The sequence below is a fragment of the Nelumbo lutea genome, chromosome 3, assembly GCF_056320005.1.
Source record: "Nelumbo lutea isolate HS-2025 chromosome 3, American lotus-T2T, whole genome shotgun sequence".
NCBI classification, from domain to species: Eukaryota; Viridiplantae; Streptophyta; class Magnoliopsida; order Proteales; family Nelumbonaceae; genus Nelumbo; species Nelumbo lutea.
Genome location: NC_142686.1, coordinates 9,821,377 through 9,831,565, shown reverse-complemented (window position 1 = coordinate 9,831,565; position 10,189 = coordinate 9,821,377). Strand labels below are relative to the sequence as shown.

General features: G+C 35.6%; 1 protein-coding gene across 1 annotated transcript; it reads left to right on the top strand.

Annotated features, from left to right (window-relative positions):
* Nucleotides 1–4,528: 4,528 nt before the first annotated feature.
* Nucleotides 4,529–6,294, top strand: MYB66 (myb domain protein 66). Its single transcript, XM_088979951.1, has 3 exons — nucleotides 4,529–4,706; nucleotides 4,837–4,966; nucleotides 5,746–6,294. Exons 1-3 carry the CDS (start codon nucleotides 4,589–4,591, stop codon nucleotides 6,185–6,187), a joined length of 690 nt encoding a protein of 229 aa, XP_088836077.1. The 5' UTR covers nucleotides 4,529–4,588; the 3' UTR covers nucleotides 6,188–6,294.
* Nucleotides 6,295–10,189: the final 3,895 nt, after the last annotated feature.

Sequence of the window (10,189 nt, the reverse complement as noted above, 5' to 3'; positions counted from 1 at the left end):
TAATGTTGCATTGGGTTTGATTTATAGCTTTTCAAACAGAGGCAACAGGTTCCTAGAGGGCATCTAGATTTGCCAAGTTCACATCTCCACCTCACAAGGGGCCGCCCCACAACACATCCCCGCTATGTAGTGGGAACATCTCCTGACGATAGTACCAGAACTGATGATGTCATCACCAGGAGATGTTCCCCAATACATGGTGGGGATGTGCTGTGGGGCAGAGATGTGATCTTGGATTTGCCGTGTCTTAACAGCACTATACTTTGTTTTGGGGTTTCTCTAAATTCAAATTTATTCAAGGGATATCGACTTTCAGGTGTAGTATTCACAGCACTATACCTTTGTTTTGGTGAAGTGGAAAGGGTGTCAAGATAAAAATGTCAAGCCCTTCTGGACCCAAAACATATTGCCACGTAGGATTGTTAAACCTCTTGTTGGCAAAACATCCTTCCGAGCACTTCCAGGTCCATTTTATAATTAAGAATGGTGAAGATTTGAAAGGTTTATATAAATTTGAGAAACCTCCAATACTAGGTTGATTGAATAGGACTTAGTGGATTTGGAGTGAAGACAACTGGTCCAACTGGTCCAGTAGGTCTCCCTAATCAATATGGGTTCTTATAGGCTATAAAAAAATTGAAATATCAGGATTATGTAGCAAATTTTTTCAAATTGACCTATTTTATCCCTAATAAAAGTTGCATTCAATGCATACCGCATTTGCTTAGATTGTGTTTGGTTGCAATGCAAATTTATTTATATTGATGCAAAGTCTTGGTAGTGCAAATGATTTCAGTGTAAATTATGATTTATTTTTATTTTAAAATTTACTTTATTTTATTTGAGTGTAGTACAAATGAAGTAAAATAAGACGAAAATCCAAAACAAAATTAAACCGGAATTTGCATTCCAAAGCATTTGTACTAATGGAAATAAAATTTCACTGCAACCAGATAGGGAGGAAAAACAACTTACCAGCTTGCTACTTCTTGCTTTGTATCCAAGTCTCAAGGTATTCATTCTTCAGGGCGTGTAGTAGCTCCTAAATGAGACAATTTAGGACTCTATGTCGCATGTTTTGAGAGAATTGTTTCTGATGAGACAACTAAGAAGGACTTAGTTTGGAATTATGAAAAATGTTGGGGCCGATTCTTTTTGTGTATTCAAAACTCGCTCTAAGAATTTATTTCTTGATGCTAAAAAGTTTAGCCAAAACATTTAGTTTTTTATTTTTTTTTATTTTTTATTTTTACTCAAAACGGATCATTTTCCAAATACTGATTATTCGAAGTAGAAATTTAACTAAATTAAAATTGCTAAAACTTTTCCATTCTCTTAAAAAACCTACTCTCAGATCTCTTTTCAACCCAGGAAGCCTGTTATGCTTAGCAGTGTTGTAAGTTGTAACTTGTTAAGGTGCAAGGGCATTTAAGATTAGTATTCCAATGAAAAGTAAACAATAAATGGGAAACTATAACCGTATATCCAATTATCCATTGCCTGATTGTTACCTGCAAATTGAAATCCATAATATTATGACCATCGAGTACTGTTGCGACTGTATGTCTTGAGCTCTGCGTTCTTAATTAAGATCAATCTGGTTCTCTTTTCCTTGAACCCTTGGGTTGACAATGTGATCGGTCGGGTTCATTGAATGTGCCAATCACCAGATTATATAATTTCTAACATACACGACGACTTGGGTTCTTTTGCTAGCTGTTAGTCGCAGTTATGTACACAAAAACAAAATGGGTTTAATATTAATAAAAGTGATATATTTAAAAAAATTTTAAAAATACGTTAACTTTTTAATAATAATATCGACAAAAATATTGTTCATCTTTTTTTTGCCATTTGTTCATCAGAACCGCCACCGCCGCCGGTGATCATTCTTCTGTTCGCCGCCGCTGCCACCGCCTCCGGCCACCTCCGGCAACGTCATCGGAAGCGGAAGTGGCGGCAGCTCAATAAATAACAAGAAGAAGATACACAGTATTTTTGTCTTATTAATATTATTTTTAAAAAATTAATTTATTTTTATTTTTTTTTTAAATATATTACTTTTATTCATATTAAACCCTAAAAGTTAACCTTATATGTTATTACCGCAAACAAAATACCTAGAGTTATTCACACGTCGATAAGGTCACTGTTCAATGGAGTAGCTGCTTTCCTCTTCTGCTAAGAGGAGAAGTCATGAATCACGTTTCGGTCCATCAATGCAACATTTTGAAAGTCAATTTCTGATTTCAAGAGGAGAGGCCAGAGAAATTGAAACTGATCCTTCGATTTTTTGTGGTGGTGGGTCGGGGGTTCTCGGATGCATACTCGAGCTGCTGAAATATAGGAAACTGAGCAATTTAATGCTAGAAAGGCCAACCACAGCTTTACTTTCTAAAACCACGTCACCTCACCAGTCACCTCATCGTCTTATATGCTTGTAACAGTTTGAAAGAAAATTGGAAAAGGCGAGCATGAATTACAGAACAAGGCGGGTGCAGTGAGTGCTCATGGAATTATGAAAGACGCCACTGCGCGTGCATTGGAATTCGTAACGTACATTAAATGGCCACGGACGGACCACGACTCATTTAATGCGTTCGTTTACAATACATGGTCTGAGCTGAGCTTTTCAGTTTCAGATCAGTCTATCAAAAATTCAAAATCAAATAACCGAGACGGCCATCCTATTCCTAACGTACAGACTCAGAGTGCATCGTATCATATACCTAATGATGGAAGAGGCGTGGCTGGTGGCTCAGGCCATCGGGTCTGGATGAGCTGAGCTGAGCTGAAGACAAGAATTTACAATGTGGGGGCACCCAATCGCCTTGTAACACGCCTCCTGTTTCTTCTTTTTATCTTTTATTATTATTTATCAGCGTATAAAAGTAACGGGAGAGTAGATAACTCTCTGTTACTTTTTTTTAATTTTTTTCTGAACCGCAAAAGGGGAGAGAGAAAAAGGGAGCTCGTTATTTTCTTTGTTCTTTTGGTTTTTTTATTTGATTCATCTAATAATTTTAATTAAAAATGGGAAAGATCTTGCTATATTTTGAAGAATCGGGTTTACTTTGAGATGATATAATTGTAAAAAATGAGAAAATTATTGATCTGATTGCAAAGATGTCAGGGAGATTGTAGCGAGAAAAAGCAAATGGACCTAACAGGTTAAAAGGGTTTTGTTTTTTTGTCTTCGGAGGTAGCCATGGAATCAGTTTGAAGAACTCATCTTCCTAAGGCTTAACTCCAGCAACTACAGCAAGATTAGAGATATCTCTTCATTCTATTTAACAGATTCTCCACTTTTACCAATTTTAGACTTCCAATCTCCATGGTGTTACCTTGAAACTCAAATTTTTTTGATTCATTCCTCATCAGCAACCAATGCTTCTTCTACGCCCAAGTGCCCTCTAAATTCTTAATTGTGGAAATTAGCACTCTGAAGAAGGTGATTCCTTTAGAGACAAGAAGATGTATTTGCCGATACATCTAAGGTAGCAATGCCGAGATTATTCTGTCCTTCCTCTATTTACTACTATTTCTACAACAAAGAGAATAAAACAATACTTTGAAACAACAGTTTAGTTTTGTTGCCAATAAAATATATATCTTGAGAATTTAGATAAACATCAATTTGATATCACGACCCTTCCTATTAAGGCCTCATGAAAATCGAGAGAGAGAGAGGCAAAAGGTTAATAAATTATATTATTTGACTTTTATAAAAATCAATTTAAAAGCTAAAAGAGATGTAGCGAAGAGTTTAACCCTTCTGCCGTTACTTTTCAAAAACTAATACGTGTATCCAGACCCTCTAATCAGGTCCTGTCACCCTGATTACTGATTTCTTCTTGCCGCTGCTCACACGAGTTTGGCTTCCGTCACGGCAACGCCCGTTCGAACAGCTTGCCTTGCATTGGGCATCAATATATCATAATCCATAACCCAACTAGAGGGAGTGCCCAAAAACATGACCGATAATTGGGCAAGATCGATCCTCCTGACGAGTGGCATGTGATGAGTATCAACTATATATCAATGGTGGTTCAGAGTCGAAATAGCTATATATAGCTGCCTTTAAATTAACAGTAGTAGATCATCATATATATGAGTGAGATCTGATGTGTGGATTATTACCGAAGTAGCTGCCTGAGCATGGCAAAAGTAGGATCAGTAAACTGAGCATCTTTTCGGTTAAAATAACGAAAATGACAAAAAAAAAGGGGACCCACATGGGCCGAAGGGTGTCTTATATATATATATATATATATATAATTAATGTTGATTGTTTTCATGCATGCAATAACATATTACATATATATATAGAGTTATTGGTTGTGAGAGAAAATGTGCCTGCAGACCCAATTAAGTAATGAGATGCTTGACTAATGACTATCAAACAAAGCTGAGGTTGCATGGTATGGAGAAATTACAGCTACTTGTCCATTAGCACCTTAATGCAGAGCAGAGGAAGCTCAACAGCAAACACATGCGCTCAAAATCTACACAAAAGGGTTCTAACAACATTCCTCTCACCACGCCTATATAAACGCATCCAGAGACTCTAACTCTGTCTGCTTTGCAAATGGAAGAAAAGAACCACTACAAGAAGGGTTTCTGGACGGTAGAAGAAGACAAGATTCTCATAGACTACATAAAGGTTCATGGAAAAGGGCGGTGGAATCGTGTAGCTAGGATGACAGGTGATCAGAAGCGCTTCTTTTTTTTTAATTTCACCTGGTGTCGAATTGTATCCGGTGGTGTTATTATATTTTTACTTTAGTTTTTAGATGATGGGTTGTGATTTGTAGTTGTTTCCAAGTATATTAATAGGTTTAAAGAGGTGCGGGAAGAGTTGCAGGTTAAGGTGGATGAATTATCTGAGACCCGACGTGAAGAGAGGCGAATTCACTGAGGAAGAAGACGACCTTATCATTCGACTCCATAAGCTCCTTGGCAATAGGTCTTTCTGCTTTCGACTTGCTATACTAAACTTATTGTATTCTGATCTATTCCTGATTCAAGCTTCTTGCTGCCCACATTGCCCATTTTCTTTTTGTTGCACCATCAATTAATTACTGTTTCCGGCCGAGATCTTTTCAAGTGGTTTTTTCTACCAAGCCAACCATCAGCATGCACGATGAGTTTAATTTTGTTCTTGATGCCATCGTACGTGCTGATGAACTCATCATTTTCGTTTCTGTTTTCTTTTATTTAATTGATTAACAGTTGCTATATATCAAGTAGTTAATAATAGAGACAAGCAGAGTTAGGCTTAGTAGGAATAAGGATAGCGTCAAGTTTACTGGTAAATATATTAGGGATTACTCATGGCCGATCGATGTATTTTACAATTAGCACCAACGGCAACTGTTGTAGCAATCGACTATATGGCGATAGTAGGGGTGTAGTGCTTGTTTATTTATTGTTGGAGACCGACGTACCGCGTACGTAGAAGGTAGAACTCAACTAGTTAAAACCCAGCAGGAACCGACCACCTTGGCTGGTCGAACTTTTTTGTGGACCAGAGTTGTTAAACCTGAATTGGCTCAACCAGCAACCCGGCTGGTTGGACTTTTAATTTGGCAAAATGCATATGGAACCAGACTTGCCTATTTTGAACACTGATCAAGTAGTCAAGTTGGAGCCGGTTTTTGATAAACAGAACCACAGCAGCAGCAGGCAGCAGAAAACGAGTCGATGTCTAACAACTAACATTTAGTGGTTGTTAACTTATTTTAGGTGGTCACTAATCGCGGGCCGAGTGCCAGGCCGAACTGACAATCAAGTGAAGAACCACTGGAACACTCATTTGAGCAAGAAGCTCGGCATCAGAAAGGAAAAGAGCAAGGTTGTTGACGTTTCCTCATCATTGACGCTGTTCGAAAAACGCAATGTTGAAGCCGGGGAATCTCTCCATCTCTCCACTCATACGAATTTACCTAACCTTCCAATTTGCGACGAAGATAATTCTAAGGCCGTGGGATCCGCAGTGAATAATATTGAAGCCTCTGCCTCTGGAAACAGTCCTGAAGCTCTGGACCTGGAGACACAAGACCCGGCGATGAGTGAATGTTATGAGAAATCATTCTGGTCTCTTAGTGACGATTTAGACATTAATACTCCAAGTCTAATAGAGATTCTTGATGGGAATCCCCTTGATGTTGTTTGGCGTGGATTGTAACACCCCCACCTCTCTCTCTCTCTCTCTCTCTGTACTACTACTCCTTGCTGTGTAACCCTCCGCTCAATTTATGAATACTATATTTCATCGCAATTCAGTGGATGCAACAATATTTCTACTAATTGCTGATTAGCATACAGAGTACTACTTCAGTCAGTCTAAACTCTAAAGTAAGTTCATATTTCATAAAACAATCGGGTTGTTTATACCGATATAACGATCTTGCTAGCCGGTAGCTGGATAAGTATGTTTTGAATTACCAACTTTTTATCGTACATAGGTGATCTGAATCCAGCAAATTGCAAACTAAAACAAATATGCATCTGCACACTTGTTTGGAAAATTAGCTTTTTCTCTTACAAAATCTAGTTTTGAACTTGTTTCACATTGAAAAATTATAAGCTTTGATTTACAATATTTAGAAATAATAGAAGAGAGTACGGAGGTTTGATACCGTGCAACGCGCATGCGCGTGTGTGTGGCGCAATGAGGTGCTTTAGAAGCGCACTTTGATCGCACCCGCGTGGCTCATGAATGGCGGCTTTGGATGCTGACCGTTGATCTCACAGTGATCAACAGTCACGATTTGATCGAATGTGATCAAGAGATACAATTCAAAGTTAACAGTCATTAATCTGAACCAGTACCTACATTTTTTTCATACATCTTCATAAACTATTTAAGGATCATGAATCAGATTTCAACAACACACATTTTCGAAATCTACTTTCTTTCTCTCTCTCAGTCAGATTTACTATAATCTCACAGAAGGTTTTTTCGAAAATTCTTCAATTTTACTGGTTGTAGATTCTCACCCAAGACTCTGTTGTATCATAGAAACGGATTTTACTATAACCCAAGAGCAAACTCAATAACCCCATTTTCCAACAATGACAATTACTTGAAGCTTTTTAGTAAGAAGTCATTTAATGCAACAAGATTATCTCGAAAGGCTTTTACAAACCATTAAGATTGGTACGTACGGATTTTTGACTTGTTGAGAAACCACGAATCCCAAGTGGTCCATATCGTCAATCACATGATGAAGTCTTTTGGTCCTTGCTCATAGCAGATCAATTATTATGTTTTTCATGATTAGTATATTTATAGTGTTAGTGTGTTAAAGAATAAATGCCTATTCAAGCCCAATAATCTTTTTGCATGAGGTGTGAAGAATAAAAACCTTTAAGCTTTTTAGTTACCTACCACCTGCGTATTTGTTATTTGGGAAAGACTTACCAGTTAAGTAAGTAAACTTAATTGTGTTAGTTTTATTTTTTAGGTAAATTATGAAATGATTCTTTTGTCCATAAAAACATTGTTGTTAAAATTGTTCAACAAAGTAATCAATAGAAACCATAATCCCATTGGCTGAATTTCCCCTTTATAAATAAAAAAATGAACTGGCCCAAATGAAAGCCTATATGGTCTAGTGTTCAATCATCATCATCCCGGTTATAATTAATTAAATTCCAGTACAAGGTAGGGGTGAATCTTTGCCTTCAATCATTGACCTAAAAAAATGCTTAAATAGAGATAGTGTTTTCTATTGTCTTGTCAATGTGTTTTAAAATTTACATAGCCATACTTAATGCAAATATGACTATGTGGTCAATTTAAATTTAATATTAATACTAGTTGAGAACCATGCAATGCATGGATTTTGTTAAGTTGAAACAGAAGGAACCCCTTAACATTCCCAATTAGATTGAACCCAATGTTTAGAGAACCAACTCAGAGGTATAAACGTCCTTCCCTATGGTAACAAGTCATTGGTTCAATCATTTAGGTCAAACTCATTTAACACATTATCCTGCATACATACATACATACATATATTGAAAATATATAATTATATTCTATCTACATATATTAGTTTTAATTTTTATTTGATACCAAAAAAGGAGTTTCTCTGGCAAAAATAGTTGGCCCTTGATACCAACCCAGATTTTATCACACCCTAGTTTTAGAGCCTAATATTTGAACCAGCCAACGGATTGGGCCATGATTTTTCTGGTCAAACCAATCAATCCAGTTTGGTTCTCTAAACATTGGCTGAATTGGTTCAAGTCCAATACAATTAATTAATTTTAAAACCAGATGTATTTACTAACTAATTATTTTAAAGATTTTGATTATATAGTTGTATCAATTTGAAACTTTAAATTTTGAAATGAATTCAATGATTTAATTAAAACCTATTAAATTAACTATCTTTATGTTTATCAATTAAGTACTTATTATTATTCATAATAATTATGTTAAATTTTAACTGTTTTTATTATCCATTTTTAAAATTCAATAATTTAATGTAATTAATTAAGTAGGTTCCCTATGATTAAATAGTTTTATTTATTAATTTATAGTAATTATTTTTCAAAAATATCACTAATTTGATTAAAGGGAAAATTCCAGATTAGTACCCTGCATTTTGGGCCTAGTGCCACTTTGGTCCCTGAACTTTAAAATGCGACAATTTAATACCCGAACTTTTAAAATGTGACAATCCAATACATGTTGTTAACTAGCTATTAACCGGCCGTTAAGTGGCATTTGAAAAAGACACAAATCCCTTCGTGTGTCATCTAATTTTCTTTATCAATCATTCAAACATTGACATAAAATTAACAGTTTCAGATCCTTGCCTCTTTTATTCAAAATAGTTGAGGTGACCAGAATGGCCACTCAAAGGTGACCTCAATTTTCTTGAATGGAAAAGGCAAGCAGGATTTGAGACTGTTAGTTTTTTTGTCAAGGTTTAGATGGTTGATAAAGAAAATTAAATAACACTTGAAGGGCATTTGTGTATTTTTCAAATGCCACTTAATGGCTGGTTAATAGCTAGTTAATGGCAGGTACTGGATTGTCATGTTTTAAAAGTTCGGGTACTAAATTGTTGCATTTTAAAGTTCGAGGACCAAAGTATAGGGTACTAATCAGAAAAATTTCCCTTGATTAATTCACATCAATAGAATTTATGACAAAGCGAAAAAGCACTAATTTGGGTTATGTCTAGCTTCTTTTTTTTTTGGTTTAAAAAGTAATAATTAATTGATAGAAACTGAGCTAGTGCATAGGCTTTGTTATTTCTTAATAAGATTATTTAGTTTTATAATTATTTTTAATAACGTTATAAGTCATTGTTATGTTTATTAAATTAATTCAACGTTCTCGGTAGTTTGAAAATGAGTAGTTTAACATTATAATAGTTTTTAGTAAATTTTAATTAGCAAACTGATTTTTAATAATAATAATAATAATAATAATAATAAAACATTTGTGGCAAGTTGTAATTAATTATAATTATTAAATATTATTTTATTGTGATTGAATTAATTAATAATATTATCCATAACCCATGCAGGGCAAGGATAAGCGAGTATAGTGTCCTAAACGGGTCACACAGAAATGGGTTCAGACCGTTAACCCACACCACATACCGTATACAGTATAGTCATCGTAAATGGGTTAAATATGATCCGTTTAAAATGGCTTCATTCCCTGGTTGATAAAACGGGTTCTTAGAACCCCAAATTTCACAAAGCCTCAAAGCCCCATCTCAACAAGCACCCATCTCCCAGCTCCTTGGAGATGCCGAAACCTCTTAACGAACTGTAGAATGGAAGAATGGAGGGAAACAGCTTGAATATTCGATGGTATCATATGAGCAATATTCATGGAGAGAAAGGAATTCTTCCCTTATTGTAGCCTTTTGTTCTCTCCTCAAGTCAACAACAAGAGATCTATTTTGGACACTATTCTGTTGCTAAAAGATCGAACAGTGGGAACTTATAAACAACCACAAAAAAAATATTGAAAATCTATATGATGTGTTTGGTTTGAATGAAAAGGTAGGGAAATTGTATAGGGTTTGTATCATTTCCCTACCTTTTTCTTTTAAATCAAGCACAGCCCAAAGTTGTGGATTTGAGATAGGATTAGCTGAACTGAGCAGCAGGCTATGGCCTGTGGAACCAATAATTATTAAGGCATTTTTGAATT

Bases quoted from the DNA above. Each gene is read 5' to 3' on its own strand.
- MYB66 (XM_088979951.1), top strand. From the start codon at position 4,589: ATGGAAGAAAAGAACCACTACAAGAAGGGTTTCTGGACGGTAGAAGAA. The intron at 4,707-4,836 runs GTGATCAGAAGC...GTATATTAATAG, and splicing joins TCGTGTAGCTAGGATGACAG to GTTTAAAGAGGTGCGGGAAG. The intron at 4,967-5,745 runs GTCTTTCTGCTT...AACTTATTTTAG, and splicing joins CATAAGCTCCTTGGCAATAG to GTGGTCACTAATCGCGGGCC.